This window comes from Salvia hispanica, chromosome 1 (assembly GCF_023119035.1).
Source record: "Salvia hispanica cultivar TCC Black 2014 chromosome 1, UniMelb_Shisp_WGS_1.0, whole genome shotgun sequence".
Classification (NCBI taxonomy): domain Eukaryota; kingdom Viridiplantae; phylum Streptophyta; class Magnoliopsida; order Lamiales; family Lamiaceae; genus Salvia; species Salvia hispanica.
In genome coordinates, this window is record NC_062965.1 from 44,305,662 (window position 1) to 44,322,129 (window position 16,468).

The 16,468-nt window shown below is 36.8% G+C and overlaps 4 protein-coding genes across 10 annotated transcripts; 2 read left to right on the plus strand and 2 right to left on the minus strand.

Annotated features, from left to right (window-relative positions):
- The first annotated feature begins 74 nt into the window (after positions 1–74).
- Positions 75–4,588, plus strand: LOC125221910 (F-box protein SKIP17-like). 7 transcript variants are annotated; one of them, XM_048124268.1, is made up of 14 exons: positions 75–552; positions 958–1,133; positions 1,565–1,762; positions 1,851–1,961; positions 2,193–2,278; positions 2,346–2,467; positions 2,554–2,618; positions 2,726–2,798; positions 2,888–2,950; positions 3,060–3,124; positions 3,201–3,275; positions 3,369–3,628; positions 3,904–4,145; positions 4,246–4,588. In XM_048124268.1, the coding sequence occupies exons 1-12, from the start codon at positions 202–204 to the stop codon at positions 3,574–3,576; spliced, it is 1,593 nt and encodes a 530-aa protein (XP_047980225.1). In that variant the 5' UTR covers positions 75–201; the 3' UTR covers positions 3,577–3,628; positions 3,904–4,145; positions 4,246–4,588. The 7 variants fall into 7 exon arrangements, with proteins under 7 accessions (XP_047980225.1, XP_047980233.1, XP_047980217.1 ...); XM_048124276.1 differs by having other exon boundaries at positions 4,254–4,588; XM_048124260.1 differs by having other exon boundaries at positions 3,904–4,138.
- A 185-nt stretch (positions 4,589–4,773) lies between these two features.
- LOC125221951 lies at positions 4,774–5,959 on the minus strand. Its single transcript, XM_048124304.1, has one exon. The coding sequence runs from the start codon at positions 5,957–5,959 to the stop codon at positions 4,916–4,918; it is 1,044 nt and encodes a 347-aa protein (XP_047980261.1). The 3' UTR covers positions 4,774–4,915.
- A 118-nt stretch (positions 5,960–6,077) lies between these two features.
- LOC125197843 lies at positions 6,078–6,902 on the minus strand. The gene has a single exon (XM_048096361.1). The coding sequence runs from the start codon at positions 6,900–6,902 to the stop codon at positions 6,078–6,080; it is 825 nt and encodes a 274-aa protein (XP_047952318.1).
- Positions 6,903–13,782: 6,880 nt separating this feature from the next.
- LOC125205598 (40S ribosomal protein S24-1) lies at positions 13,783–15,621 on the plus strand. Its single transcript, XM_048104647.1, has 6 exons — positions 13,783–13,922; positions 14,040–14,115; positions 14,214–14,255; positions 14,676–14,846; positions 15,264–15,350; positions 15,429–15,621. The coding sequence occupies exons 2-6, from the start codon at positions 14,044–14,046 to the stop codon at positions 15,468–15,470; spliced, it is 414 nt and encodes a 137-aa protein (XP_047960604.1). The 5' UTR covers positions 13,783–13,922; positions 14,040–14,043; the 3' UTR covers positions 15,471–15,621.
- The last annotated feature ends 847 nt before the right edge of the window (positions 15,622–16,468 follow it).

Sequence of the window (16,468 nt, forward strand, 5' to 3'; positions counted from 1 at the left end):
AAAGAAATTGTTATTTTATTTCCATCCTCATTGTATTCACATTTCTATTCCATTCTCATTGCCCAGTAAAAATGCGAAGCATGAAATCCACGTGTCACTCTCTAGAGTGTCTGGTCCTGGAGTCCATGTTGATTCGAAGCTCCCAAAACTGCACAATCACAAAAGCAGCGTAGGAGGAATCCCGCCGCCCTGCAAATCGCCATGGATAGCGCTCTCCTCCACCACGCCGTCGGCGTCTCTCTCAATCCCAAGCTCAAGCGCCCCTGCTACCCTAACCGGATCTCCACCCCGACCTCCGATCCCAAATCCAATCAATTCGACGCGCTGCTGGAATCGTTCCTCGATTTCCACTATTCATCAGAGATCGCTCTCGACCTCGTCATCGATCGCATAATCGATTCCCGCCCCCACGATTCCGACAAGAATGACGTCATCGATCGCGCACTCCGTCTCGGCTCCGCACTCACTGAAGCGGCCAAGCGATCCGCTAGGAGGCGCGCTTCCATGCACAACGCGGTCGCTTGGCCTCTGCCGTCCGATCTCACTATTAAGGTCCTTTATTCGTTTACTATATTGTTAGTAAGTGTTAGTGTTTTTTTTCAACAATTTTACCGATGATTGTTCTAATGATTGCGATCAATTTTACTATCTTATATTAGCTATTGAGCAATTGAGGTGAAATACTGTTGATGGTAGGTGTTAGTTTTTTGTCAACAATTTTACCGATGATTGTTCTAATGGATTGCGATCAGTTACGTTAAGACCTGGTGGATCTTACATTTGCTTTTGATCAATTGAGGTGCAATACTGTTGAGTTAGTGACCTATTTTCTGCAATAAGCATTGTAGTCCGTGTTGATTGAATATTGCTTTGGTGGAATTTTAGGTCTTCCTGTGTGGATGTTGTTTTCTTACTGAATAAGTAGAGGATCTATTTGTTTGCATTTTCTGTGTGCAGGTATTCTCTTTGCTTGATACACAGCGTGTATGTCATGCAGCTGCTACGTGCTCCTTCTTCAATAAGTGTGCTGCTGATCCATTGTGCTATTCCGATATTAACTTAACCACTATTGTGCCAAGGGTGAATAACATAGTAGTTTCCACAATGATTCAACGAGCTGGAAAAGTACTGCGGTAAGGGATGTGACCTTTACTTTTTCTTGAGGTGATCTCTTGTTGCTATCTCTGCTCCTGGGAGGGCTTTTTTGTGGCGACTCTATCAGAGAATGTCTGGATATGTGCTGTATTTCTTTTTTCCCTCAGTTAGTGTGTGGGCTGAATGTTATGCTTTATTATATCTATTCACTTAGGATTTTAGTTCTGTAATTGAAAACAAGAAATGGAATCCTCACTGCTTTCAATAATCTTCAGTGCTATGCCTTCTTTTAGCTTATATTCATGATGCTTTTTCTGGAAATGGCTGGCCATATAGAAATGCTGAATAGTTGCATATCCTCATGTGCCTACATTTATGCGATAGGTGTGTATCTGCTAATGTTTTTTTATGCATGTGCTCACATTGTTGCACCAGCCACCATGAACTTTGACCATCTTACCATTTGTAGGTCCCTTAAGCTTGGGATTATCCCTAGCCCACCTGTTGCATCACTGTGTTCGTCTCAAGCACTAATGTATTCTATGAGAAACTCCTCAGATACATCAGGTTTTTCATGGAACGATAAAAAGTCAAGACAGGGAAAAGAGACATCTGTACTTACTAGGTCTTGCTTGGCTCCGTTGATTGGTGATGGTGGTACTGCAGGGTAACATTTGATGCTCTACAATTTCTGTATTTCATGGAAGTGTCTTTCGAGTTACTGCCTTACTTATCTTCCTTTTTTCTGATTTTAGGGCACTTTTGAAAAGGTTACACCTTTATAACATAGAGAGAATGGACAACACAGCATTTGGAGCTGCTATATCAGCTTGCCCTTCTTTGCTTGATCTAGAAATTGTTGGCCTGTGAGTATAAATTTTTATTGGTTTCTTACATTCTAATTCTATGAGTTGGTTTCTACGTGTAATTGCAAAGTTTTCTCTGAATGCACATATTCACAACATCATGTCTGAGTATGATTGGTGTGTGAAATATAATAGGTTTAGATAGATAGGTTGCAGTATGCTAAAACCCATGATAAAATTGCCCATGTATGTAACAGTTTGTACTGACATGAGTATACATCTTTTTGGCAGACATGTAGAGCTGAGGCAAACCCTGGAGTCAGTGAGTAGATCTTGTCCCCTAATAGAGCGTCTATTTTTTGAATCATCGAAAACAGGTGCATACTAGTCCAGCCATGTTTTGTAGATCAAAAGATATTCAGCTCATGTGTTTTTACCTCTCAGGTAGAGATGACAGCTTAAAATTACCGACATGCAATGACCTAGTGAACAATTGCCCATATTTATCCTCGTTGGCAATTCGAGGGTTTAAATTGCATGACCCTAAAGTCAGGGTTCTTGTCAAGGTATGCTTCCACTTCTGTGGTTCACCCATTTTAATTCTTATGCTCACCTTGGATGAAGTTGTTATGGTTGTACTTTTTCCACGCAGGGATTGCGTAATTTGAAGTTTGTTGACTTTTCAACATCCTATGCCATCACTGGTGAATTTCTTAGGTAGGTGTGGTTGCCATAGATAATGAAATACTTTTGTAGTATTTTTTTTTTCCTTTTTCCTCTACATACACCTGTCCTCATTCATGTTTTTGACATTCTGCTTGTAGAAATCTAGGTGGCAGTGTAGGTGGAAGCTTGCTGGAGGTTTTGATTTTACGGGATTGTATGCATTTGAGAGAAGTAAGGAATCAAGTACATTCAGTAAAATTGACAATAGTGTATTACTAAAATGGCTATAAAATTCTCAAGTAATGAGTTGTATCATTCAGGCAGAAGTTTCCAGGTTGCTTTCGGCAATTCTTGCCGGACGGTTCAAGCTTCTTAAGCACCTTGTGAGTATTGAATCGTACCCAACTACCCATGTCATAAATTTTAATATTTTCCAATTCTTTCCTGCGTCTCTACTCTCTAGGTAAGTAGTTCTTGTTGATCTGTCTATAGGATGTATCCAATCGAGAGGGGCTGGCATCTGATGATGACTGGTACCAGAGATGTTACACCCCAAGGTACATGCTGATATATGTCACTGCTGCAACTTAGATTTGAATCTATTTGACCTACAATGATGCAACAATTATGCAGTTTCATGTCGTTACGCGAGTTATTGGAAGAAAGGCCCAATCTAAGGGTGCTTGCAGATTTTCCTGCTGAAGGAAGGTAGTAATTTATTTGTTTTTTTTTTCTGTAATTCTTGATACAACGGATGTCCACTCATTTACTCAAATATTGATTCCCATTTCTCAAGCTCAGTTTTGTGGAAGAGCCAGTGACCAGCAGTGATGTCAACGTTGATACCAACTCACCCTCCGTGGCGAGCAGTCATACTTCTGGCGAATACGTATTCACTAGCTCATCGGAGAACAGTTATAATAGCGACCAAAATAGTGGTAATGAGGATTACCAAAATGCCGGCTTTCCAGTTAATGAAGAGAGTTCAGATGAGGTGGATGACTTATAGAGAGAGAGAGAGATGTCAACATCTCGGTTCAGTGGAACCTGCAATATAACTGGTACAATCTCTACAACAACTCATCAGGTTAATGATAAGAAATTTGTTGCACCGGCCTTGTTTCTTATTTCCATAAAAATATATTGAACTGTTGGATCCCCAACCATGCTCTTCAGTGGTAGACTTTTTGAAAAATGTTTTTTAATGAAAACATCCAATGTGCAAAAAGGTTTTGCATAAATTAATGCACATGATGTTGCTGCTTTTTCAATTTGATGAAACAATGTTTCTGGTCATTTAGGAATTCTAATTAGTAACTTTGCTGCAAGCTATCAGGTGTCCTGCTGGTGCCCCTGCACGGGAAGCAAATTCTACTGTCTTCCAATATCAGCCTTCTCTGCATGGGCAGTTACAGATACGACTCAGTGAAAATCAGAGTGATTCTTATTGCATTAACATGATCATTTTCATTTTCTGAGCGTTGGATATACTGAACTGGAGATCAGGTGACCTTAGAAATCCATTGTTGACATTAGCATCGGAGCTGCATGGATTGTGATTGCTTTTTGTGGTAACTGGTTGGCATATACAATCACATCCTTTCTCAAACCATTCTGGCAATTGCATTACTGTTTTGGAAGACTCAGATCGTCCAAAATCTTGACAGTTAGCTCTCAGTGATGCAGGTTTCAAGCGTTGTTTTTAATTTGAATATACAGAAACGAGCATTATGAGGTTATTACATCAAGTAGGAATTGATTTGGGAGAGGCCAAACCTCGGGGTTCCTGGCTGTATATCTGAGGGATCGGTCCAATTCATCCGGCATTAGAATGGGAGTACTTCCATTAATATAAATTTGTATTTTGTTAGAGATCAGTGGATCTGTTAACTGTTTGTTCTTATTGACATGTCGACCGGAGGTCATCTGTGTTTATCTTGGACGTTGTTTTGTTCCCATACTTTTGCTGGATATATGTTGTTTTTATCTTCTAAAGGTTATCTAATTTGTCGGTTGTATTTTGCTTTGTATGTTCGACATATGAGGATGAGTATTGCATAACATTTTAATATCATCAGTAGTAGTGGTAATTTAATGGGGACATAATATGATCCATTGACAGCTCACTTCTTTCTCCAGGATAAACCGTAAACTGGATTAATTTACTGGTTTAACAAATAGGAATAGTCACTAAAGCAATCAGATATACTCTCAATCAATTGAATTGGTATAAAACCAACAATGCATATCTACAAGTCTGACAAAAAACTGCAATTAGAAATTGCTCTTAAACTCAAAAGTCATCAAAAATCACTAGCAATGACTATATATGCATCTTGGCCGGGAAACTATTGCATCACCGGAACTCCGGCCGCGACCGAACCCAATTCTTGGCCGGAGAACCACTTCCGGTCAACGTCACGGAACGGCATCGACAGTCCATGAACAGCCACCCTCTTGTTAACCACCAGATCAAATCTATCCACCTTCACAAAATTAATCCGCATGGGCGCCAGCGGCCCGCCTCCTCCGGCGCTCGTCACCACCAGATCCCGGCCGCGCTCCATCGTGGGCAGCACCGTGCCGTTTTTGAGGGTCATCAAATCCGCAGCCGTAAGCAGCCTGTTGGGAACAATGTGGAATCCCATCTCCGCCACGTAGAGCTGCCCGCCGCCCCCGCCCCCGCCGCGGACGAAGACGGAGACGTCGTCGACGGCGAAGAGGGTGAGCGAGTTGAGCTCGAGAAGCTGAGGGAACTTGAGGCGGATGGAGAGCGCGACGATGCTGTAGCCGCCGACGCGGAGGGCGCGCATGGCGTCTTTTAGCATGAAGCGCATGATAGAGAGGGTGGCGGCGCGGTGGGGGAAGGATAAAGTGGTCATGGCCTCGACGGCGCAGGATAGCGGGGAGAGGTGGGAGACGTAGCCCTGGATGGCGTGGACGACGACGAGGCCGTTGTTGAAGAAGTCGGGCTTGGCGATCTCGGCGCCGTTGATGAAGACCTTTTTCCTGGCGGTGGTGGGGTCCGCGGAGGCCGTGACCGTGAGGCAGCGGTTGGCCGCGAAAGACTCGATCTTGGTGCCGAATGCGAAGCGGCGGAGGAAGTGGAGCGGGTAGAGCCCCGGCACCGAGTGTTCTTGGAGGAGGAGAGAGGTGGAGCAGGTCGGACACGTGTCGAGCGAGGCGTCGGTGGGGGCGAAGATCGTCGTGGGCCCGCCCGAGGAGAGGTTTGCCGCGCTCGCTGCGGCGGAGAGCTCTTCGAAACCCAGCGTCGAGAGGATGCTGCCGATGTTGGGTGGGGCGGAGGCGGCGGCGCTCAAGACTAGGATTCCGGCGATGATCAAGAATAGCTGCGTCGCCATTGGAGAAATCTTGGAGTTTCTTGATTTCATCAGCGGAAAAGAGAGAGAGTTGTGAAAGCGGTTATTTGATGTCAATTTAAATTTGGGAATTTTTGGAGTCTCATTTCTTTAATTATAATGTATACAAACAAGGCCTTAACTATTACTACTATTCACTCTTCCAAGCACACAACACAAGTGAAAAACCATGACTAAGTCCCTCCAACGGCCCGGCCTTGGCGACCGGCACGTGTGTTCGGAACAAGAAGATGGCGCTGTCGAAGAGCCAGCCGTGGACATCCCAATACACCTCAACACAAACTCCATCCACAAGGATGGTTTGGTTGCCCCTAAACTTCCACTGAAGGTGAGTCACCTGCAACACTACCTTCCTATCTACAAGCATAGTCAAACACTTGCCACATCTCTCATTTGGATCAAACTCAATCCTTATATCATGCAAACGCCCCTTCCCACAAAACTGCGCCTTTGAATTGTACAATCTCTTCCCAAAAATGTGCTCTTTTCGAGCGAGAAAACTGGCCTTTGGTGCAAATGGTGATGGATCAATCTTCTTGTAGGCTTCAGTCTGTGAATCTCCGAGAAGAAGGCATAGTTCTTGGTTTATTGCTATGGCCAGATAGAACCCCTCTAAGGGCTCGGGGCTTGACCCGAATTTGGCAGAGGATAAGTCCCAATAGATGTCTACCTTTGTTGAGTCCACCACCATTTTCTTGAACCCTTTTCTCTTGGAGAAGAGCCATGGCCTAATGTCCACTTTCCCGAGGCTGTCATTGGCCGAGTTCTCGATGGCGATGCTCAGTGCCTGGACCATGAGATTCTTCATCCATGTGACTGTGATGAAGCCAGAGAAGGATTGGGAGGTGTATTGGTAGATGCAGGCTACTTGATTTTGAGCTCTAGTTGTGGTTGGTGGTGATGAGTCTGCAACTTGAACTCCACTTTCACCAAAACATGATGGGAAATCCTTCATCATACCATATGCTTGATTCCCTCTTGATCCTGTTGTAGAGTTTGAGAAACTTGTTGAAGAACAAAGTGGATAAAATGACTATTAATGATTGTATATCTAATCTTGAAATAAGCTAAATTATATACATATCATGGCTATAGATAGATACTTAGATAATAGATGAAATCCATGTTTTGATTAGATTGATCTTTGAAATATTCTTATTCTATCAACACAAGTGAGTTGAGAGATTAAAGGGCAGGATAGAAGCATACCTACAAGATGAGATTATGCTGCAAGAAGCATCAAACCAGCACACATTAAGTGTGACTCTTGAATTGAAATTGGCATCATAGAATTTTTTTTTTAAAAAAAAATTAAGAAATTGAAGATTTGGAGCAGCACAGAATTTGCTAGAGATGTTTTTGCCCCACAGTTTTGGCTCATATATGAAATTATTGGAATTATTCAGCTTCAACATTTATGTGATCTTAGCTGTATTTATATGTGTCACTTTTATAAAAGATATTTCATTTCAAAATTGGATAAAATCAAATAAAGCTGATGGATATAATCAGACAAAAATTATTATTAAATTAATGGCCCTACTCTAGAAATAATTAAGCAAATAAAAGCATAATGCCATAATCCATGGCACAGCATGCCAGGGAATGATAACTTGAATCTTTTACCACAATCCAAGATTCAGTTTTTCTCATTTAAAAATAATTGTGGTAGATTGCAATGTTAGGTGAGTGTTTATTAAACCCAACTATGGACTTCTGAGTGATGTGATGAAATGAGTAAAGTTCAATTGATTACTATATTTGTTTACATATTTATTGTATATAGTGATGTAAATCTTCGTCATGAGGTTCATAATTGTGCTTGCTCAAGACTTGTTGAGGTGTAGTCTAACCTTCACTTAAAAGAAGATTATAACCTTAGGTCACTTTTGTCAAATCAAACTCTATATTGGTTCCACAATTCTAGCTACTTTCGAGTTATATCGCTTAAATTTACTTAATTAATTGGAGCATTGGACAATTAATCAAGCAATCATTCAATAATGGAACTTGATAGATTTTCAGCCAAGTGCACTCGTCTCGTGCGAGCTTCTTGACAACTCCGAGGACTTTTCCTGACCGGGTGAAGTTATATTGGATGCCGAGTAGCCCAATCTGCTCACGAGGGAGCTCCACCCAATCAGATGGTTCGCCTCTCTAAGAGATGTATATGAAAGATAGAAATACCTTAAAAAATGGTATGGGTCTACTTTTAGACTAAACTACGTTGGAAAATGACATTATTATAAATCATACATCCAATTATACTTGGACACATTTTATTTTATTTCTCTTATATTTTTTATTAATTAGAGTATATATGTCAATTCACATTAATAACAAATTTTATCAACTGTCCAGCTGTAAATTGGCAGGTATTATATGATATCCGCTACATGATATTTATAAACGCATTACACTAGTGATTCAAAAAGTATTGTCACATTCTAAGTCCATTTATATAATCATTGTGACGACTTGAGTCGACTCCACATTGAAGAAGAAATTGACGTGTTCAGTTGTTCTCAACTAGTACCAAAAAAATGAGTTGCCAATGAAGCAATCAAATTTTACATATTTTGCAATTTTAATCTTTATTATAGAAACACCTTAATTAATTGATCGTGTTAAGATGATAACTAGCTTAAGATGATAACTAGTTTAATAAAATAAACCTTGATATATCATCAACTGTATATATTAAAAATATTAATACAATGACATGAGTATATTAATTATGTCTTTGGGTTGATACTACCAAAAAAAAAAATTGTTTTGCAAGCATACAAATAGTCATTTTACAAGCACTTTGCGAGCAAGAAAGGTGCTTCTCATTTGACTCGTAGCAAAATGGCTTGCAAAATCTAGTGGTAGTATTAGTGCTTTGCAAGCACTTTTTGGTCGCAAATTTCCTCAATATATCGCAAAATTCAACCTTGCTAGCATTCTTTTGTGCTTGCAAATAATATTTTTGCAAGCACCGATGTGCTCGCTATAATTCAATATCTTTTCAAAAATATTTTTTTCTATTATATTTTTATTATTTTTAAAAATTTAATATTAAGATTTATTTTTTCAAATCATAGTATGAAATAATTCAATAGAATAACAAAATTAAAATTTGACATAGATACAAAATATTGTTTTACACTTCAATTCAATTAGATCACATGATTTAGTTCAAATACTACTAGCTCCCACAATTTAGTTCAAATACAAGCTCGTCGCGTGTATAGCTCCAAGAACATGTTTCCTTTTCTTCACCTTCCCAAAAAGCTCGAGAAAGATCGCATTGTAATCTGGTTCTCTTCTCCTTTAGCACGCAACTTTAGCCCTTGCCAAAACTTTTTCCTACAAACAATCAAACAAACGTCCAATAGCAGTGTTTTAAAAATCGGATCGGACCGGCCAGTTCGACCGGTTTGACCGCGAACCGGTAAGTAGTCCGGTCCGGTTTGCTCATATAAACCGCCTATACATTGAGCCGCCTTGAACCAGTGAAACTAGCCGGTTAGACCGGATGAACCGCGAACTGGAAACCGGTTTTCACAAAAAATGTTTAAAACTTTGTTGTCAAGGAGGCTTGAACCCAAGACCTCTTGTCAAATTAGTAACACTTTTACCACTCCACCACAATGCTTTGAGTGATAGTATGACCTAAACATTAACTAAATTTATATATTAAACATGATAAATTTTTATTTACACTAACTTATAATTCAAATTTAATAAATAATTATTATTTATATTATCTATAACTATATTTAGCACTCACTAAATTTTAATATTATTTATATATAATCAATTATACATAAGGTTTAATATTTTTATATATTATTAATTGCATTTTGTTATTTATTGAATCTTAATGTATATAGTATGCATTTACATTTTATATATATGTTATATTATTTCTTCAAATAAAACATATTTTGAAAAAAATGAACTTTATTTGTTTTTATCATAAAATATCAATAAAAATTTAGTATATTTATAATATATTTTATTATAAAAAAATATTAGTATAAATTTAATATTTAATATATTTTACTACTATTCTTTGTGTAATAGTATATTTTTATATAAGTATACATAATGGTAAATGTGTTTTAGTGATAAATTATTAATTACATTTATCATTCATTATTTAATATATATTTTATATATTATATATTTAATTATATATGTTTATAATAATATTCTGGTTTGACCAGTGAACCGGTTGAACCAGTGAACTAGTAACGACGCCGGTTCGCCGGCCGGTCCGATTTTTAAAACATTGTCCAATAGCAAACAATTAACGAGAGATAATAAGCTAACAGATTTTATAATGTCAGAACATGTCCACTCGTAAAAATGTTTCCAAAATGGATCTATTAAGACAGAAAACTACACGTTAGAACTCTTCCAGATCGTTCACATACTCTATTTGAAAATCAGAACAGATGGTAAATGAGACCTTCATAAGCAGGGTTATAGTTATAAAGAGCACTTACAGGGTTATCAGACAGCAAAGAAATCGAAATTCTCAAACATTTTTCATCACATCTTGAACTTCGAGTAAAAAAAGAGCATCCCCATGGCTCTCGGGAAAACTGAAAGCCAGATTGTGATTATCATGTCTACCGATAATGGATATCCAAATGCAAAACCTTGCAATTTCATGATTCGGCATTATAATCATAACAGAATTTAGTAATATTGCCAACTTACAATTCATGGATACACCGGCTCCAGGCCGAAGTGACCTGCTTCAGCTTCATTATCTTTAGCCGAACTTTTTAGTTGAATCACGCATGATAATGTTTCTGTGGACAAACAGCAAGAATAAATCTACTCAAATATACAAGTTCAATATCTACTAATCATAAGCCAGGTACTAAATATATATAATGTTTTATATCAGCAAACATATGTGTTCTGTTTTCATGAGGAGCAATCAGGGTCTGAGAGGGTGAGGGTCTGAAGTTCCATGTCATTTATCAACTGTTTCAACAGACATCAAATTCAGAATTTCAAAGACTAGGACTTTTTCTTTCTACATGACAATCTCAAATTCTCAATCATATGCAAAGTAGGTAGTCGAATAAATGGAATATAGAAGCATGCTGATTTGAATTACCTCATAAACTCACTTAAGTAACTGAAGCTGAAAGGAAAGCATGCTGAGCCTGAGAGCGAGGCAGTCTGAGAGCTAGATGATTCTACACAAAACAATCAATCAGATATCAGTGATCCATTTTATCAGCTAATCAGAAGCTTGTTGCATATAGCATCTTAGATAGCAGCTTCACCACATGAGAAGAGAGGTCCAAAATCAGGAAATTAATAACATATCATCACTTTCACTTATAAACACATCACAAATCTTCCACCACAATACAAAAACATACATCAGTCATCAAAATATCAAATATTAATCATCTAATAAATCACACTAATCAAAATTTTAAGATCCACAGATTCCAATTAAAGTAGCACGAGCAGATTTGTAGAAGAGGTTGACCTGATGAGCAAATATAATTAAGGATTCTTGGTGTTGTTGAGTTGAAGCCGAGAAGAGAACGGCGAGCTCACGCCAACGACAGCTGCAGCGGTTATCTGATGAGCTCAAGTCAAAATAAAATTAGTGAGCTCATTCACAATTTGCACATGTTGTTTATGGATTCCTCAAATTTGTAGGATCAGTAACTCAACTCTAGTTTCCATAATAAACACATTCCTTGCTAGCCAAATCAGAACAAGCATTTTCCCACAAACATACACTGTAATGTTAGAAGTGCCATAAACACTATTCACATTTACTACAAAATACATCAAATTGGATTCCACATGCTCAATCAAAATGCAGTTTTCTTAAACAATGTGACCACAAATCAAACCTAACTAGCACCAGCATTTCATATGATTTCTAATTTCCAATTTCCCTAATTTCTTCAGCAAACTCATGGTGCATCCAATAACAGCGGAATTCCACTACAAGTCAATCTATTCCAATCTATTCTTTATATGAATGTACTCATGATTGGAATAGATTAATCAATACAATGACATGAATATATATGTTAATTATGTCATGAGTATATATGTTAATTATGTTTTTGTGTTGACATTTAAATATTTATATTTAAATATATTTTAAAATGTTAATTATGAGTATATATGTTAATTATGTCATGAGTATATATTTAAATATCTACTCAAATATATTTAAATGTCAACACAAAGACGTAATTAACATACGCATGTCATTGTATTGATATTTTTAATATTGAGTTAATGAATTGTAAAGTCATAACATTAAGATAGTTATCGAAAGATTACACCCCACACCTTAATAATGTCATCGTTTTTTTAAAATAGTTATAATTTACACACACATAGACACTCAAGTTGAACATCCGATCCATTGATTGGAGAGAGAACATCTTACTAACTACGTCGTACGTCTTCGTCCTTGTCATTTTTACGCAAGTGTCAACCTAACATTTTCAATTCTTTTATCGAACCTAATACTAACGAACATAAATTAGTAACATTGTGCAGCCACAATTTTGGCACAACAGATTGTATTTAAAATTATCAAGTTATCGAAAATCTGTGCCTTAATGCACAATTAGTTAAAAAAATTTGTAAATTCCTATAAATTCTACACGCGCAAAGTCTATGTAACATTATGATATCTAAGTAAAAATTTTGAGCATATTTCTATCGCAAAGAAGAATGAAAGATTATTGGAGGAAATAAATGTGCATTCTTGATGTTTTTGTGCCTCAACTTTCTTGTACCAAAATTCATGGTACCCGACACACAGTACAATAACACATTTTGTTTCCAATTATGAGATTTTAATAAATTTTCCAATGACAAATGTGACTTTCTTGCGTTAGAAACCCTTTATTCCAAAGCATTACTAATGATAGCAAAAACTTCGTAACCTAAATATTCAAAATCAGTCCACTTTTTCTTTCCGAGTTTTAAAAGCACTCTGTGTCCCATAACTTATACTCCTAATACGCACACTAAAATGGTTAAAATAAATAATCCTATTAATTGAGAAGGAGTAATATTTTTCGATTCATTTTTGAAGATGCACACTAAAATGTATAGAGAACTATGGAGAGTAAATGGCAAATGTATTGTTGTGTGTCTTCTTTTACTCCAAACTCTAAATAACAAATGAAAGGTCTTGCAATCAAGACACCTCATCAAGTATTTGGAGCTTACACTAGGTAAAAGGCCAAAACACTTGAACCACATAAGGCCAAAAGTCCTCTCCTACAAGTCTGATGAATATCTACCATTGTTGCGGGTGGAGATCCCGGATTTCTACCGCCGACGAAATTCTACCCATTACAAATTTCAAATTAGGAAATTACTGATTTACTGTTTTCAATTTTTGAGCACGATTCCATAATTTTCTTTTTCCTTCTTTTTGTTGAAGGTTTAAGTTTCATCAGTATAATTGTGAAATGGAAGTATTCATCCATAGTAAAATTTGTTGTAAAATATACTACTACTTTATACTGTTATTTTTCCATATTTATTCGTTTCACATTAATCATCTTATTTCCACTTATTAATTTGTGATAAATGAACCTAAAATTTTAGTAACTCATTTCATTCATATTTTAATATAAAAATAGGATTTACAATTCTACTAAATTTTTTCTTACATTTTTTTAAGAAAGTCATATAATTTTTTTAAAATATTACTGGGCCATTGTATTTCCGTTTCGTCAAAATATTTATGATTGAGAAGTACTACTAACATCTAAAGCCCATAAATATGCATAAAAGTCAAAATAAAAAAACTCAGATTTAGGCCCAATTAAGCCCAGAAAAGAGCTTTGTGATGTACTAAACCCTAGATGGCCTAAACTCGCGTCTTCTTTCAAACCAGAAACTCTTCGCTATCAGAGTAGGAGCTTCTTCAGAGCAGCGGCGCACGGCGGAGATCTGCTTAAACGACATCGTAATCACTCGAATTCTCTGTCGCTCAGCTTTCTTTGATAACTAAGTAGACAGTGTTTGCTATTTATTTCGAAATTGAATCGAGCTAAATTAGGTGAATCTGTCCTCGTTGTTACAGTAAAATGGCGGACAAGGCAGTTACTATCAGGACCAGGAAGTTCATGACAAACCGTCTCCTTTCAAGGAAGCAATTTGTATGTATCGCCACGGTTTTACTTTCTTTTTGGTATTTAATTGTCGCAGTTTAGCTCATGTTTTCGAAACTCTGTTTTCTGTCTGGGATTTTGTGTAGATCATCGATGTCTTGCATCCGGGAAGGGCCAATGTTTCTAAGGTATAAACACTTGTATTTTCTGTTTTTTACTTTCCTTTTTATGATTATATGATTTTTTTTTATGTAAACGAACTACCTGTAACATAGTCATACCCCATTTATCATGTATAATTTCACTGGTCTTACCAATGTTTCAATTCTAGGGCACAGTTCCTCCTACTACTATAATTAGGGTTTATGTATTGGGGGGTGTATTGAAATTTAAGTCAAATTGTGTATGCACTAATATAGTGATAGGCAGTTTCTGACCAAATTTATGAATTTTGGTTTTCGCTGAATGAGTAAGTATGACATCTGTATCTGATTGATATTTTTTGGTGAGAAATACTAATTGGCAGTCTAGATATGGTTTCATTTACAGTTCCATTCGTTTCCCCAACTACTTGTGCATTCATGTAGTTCTGTGTTTTATTGCTTTAGGCTGAGTTGAAGGAGAAGTTGGCAAGGATGTATGAGGTTAAGGACACCAATGCCATCTTCGTGTTCAAGTTCAGGACCCATTTTGGTGGTGGCAAATCTACTGGATTTGGATTGATCTATGATTCTGTTGAGAATGCTAAGAAGTTTGAGCCTAAGTACAGGCTAATCAGGGTAACTACTTCACTTTATATCACGTCCTTTGTGATATTGATGAACATTAGCTACTTGCATGTCTAGTTTAGTTGACAACCAGACTTTCAGTTAATAGGTTCAATTTTATAGTTGAATAAATAAATAAATAATGAGTGGATCTATGTTTTGTATCCTAATGTTGTTACTTGATGTTTGCTTTGTTGGTTAAAGATTATGTTTAGTAACACTTGTTAAGGGTTACGTATATTTCACTGCTGCTGTCATCAATCATTGGAAGGTGACAAGTGATTTTGGTTCTGATTTGCATTTTAAACTGTTTCAAACCTTTAGTACTCAGGGGGCACCATTTCTGTGATCAGTTTCGAAGTGCAGGCTGCTTGTTATTTTCGTTATTGTGATCGTACATATGTTTACATGTCAACTTTTTGTTCACAGAATGGTCTTGACACAAAGATTGAGAAATCAAGGAAGCAGATGAAGGAAAGAAAGAACAGGGCGAAGAAAATCCGTGGTGTTAAGAAGGTGAGATATTATATCCTAAAACTAAATTGTAACATATGTGTACCTTCTCTACTAATCATGTGGTAAATGTTCTTGCAGACTAAAGCTGGAGATGCTGCAAAGGCAGGCAAGAAGAAATGAGTTTGTGATATTTTACTTTTTTTTGTGAATCGTGACGATTTTCATGTGACAATATATTTTTGTTTGCCTTAGGGTTAATTTAGCTCTCTGTTTAATGCTAATGCGGCACAATCTTTTTTAATTGTTACCAAGTCTCAAACTCTTTGCTATATCTTGCAGAGTATTGTCTTTCTTATTAATTATCGTATTTGCCCATCAGACATTATTTTTGTTCTACAAAATTGTCGTACTAAGATATGTGGAATGTTAGTACTAAATTATGATGTGCTTTATATATCTAGTCGAAGGAAGATATCGTTTATGCATATCATTGCGCATTAAACCATCGCTGTGCTTATGGCCGTACATGAATCAATTTCTCACACTTATATTTTTCTGTAATATTTTAGTATTCAACATAATTTCTTAATCTCTGTTCATAAAAATTTTGTACCAACTTAGTTGGGATAGAGTGAGTACTAATCTTTACCAGTTGTACCATAATGAATAGACTCGACCATGTTTTATTTCATTTCAAGCACATATCAAAGTAGATTATAAGTCCACGCTTTAGCCACAATTTTCTAAGATGCCATACGTATATGAATTAAATTCCTTAAAATTCTTGTTCTATTTACTAATCTTTACCTCTTGTACTATAATGACTAGAAGTGGACTATAAATCAGTTCAAGCACGTATAGAAGTGGACTATAAATCATATGCATAAGTGTTCACAGTTCTATGCATATATCATCAACCGTCTTAATCAATACCAAAATCAATATCAACAATGTACATGATGTCTGAATATGAGGACAGCGAGCATAGATGTGTTGAATAACATAAGCATCGATGTGCATTAAACATTGAGCATTGACAGGATGATAAATAGTAAGCATAATATACTAATGAACAAGTAAACACCACGTAGCAGAATATAGTAAGCACCGAATAACTGATTATAGTAAGCATCGAATTGCTAATAATAATAAACCATGTTGTATTCCTGCATAATGCA

Bases quoted from the DNA above. Each gene is read 5' to 3' on its own strand.
- LOC125221910 (XM_048124250.1), top strand. From the start codon at position 202: ATGGATAGCGCTCTCCTCCACCACGCCGTCGGCGTCTCTCTCAATCCC. The intron at 1,134-1,564 runs GTAAGGGATGTG...TACCATTTGTAG, and splicing joins CGAGCTGGAAAAGTACTGCG to GTCCCTTAAGCTTGGGATTA. The intron at 3,276-3,368 runs GTAGTAATTTAT...TCTCAAGCTCAG, and splicing joins GATTTTCCTGCTGAAGGAAG to TTTTGTGGAAGAGCCAGTGA.
- LOC125221951 (XM_048124304.1), bottom strand. From the start codon at position 5,959: ATGAAATCAAGAAACTCCAAGATTTCTCCAATGGCGACGCAGCTATTC.
- LOC125197843 (XM_048096361.1), bottom strand. From the start codon at position 6,902: ATGAAGGATTTCCCATCATGTTTTGGTGAAAGTGGAGTTCAAGTTGCA.
- LOC125205598 (XM_048104647.1), top strand. From the start codon at position 14,044: ATGGCGGACAAGGCAGTTACTATCAGGACCAGGAAGTTCATGACAAAC. The intron at 14,256-14,675 runs GTATAAACACTT...TTATTGCTTTAG, and splicing joins GAAGGGCCAATGTTTCTAAG to GCTGAGTTGAAGGAGAAGTT. The intron at 15,351-15,428 runs GTGAGATATTAT...ATGTTCTTGCAG, and splicing joins AAATCCGTGGTGTTAAGAAG to ACTAAAGCTGGAGATGCTGC.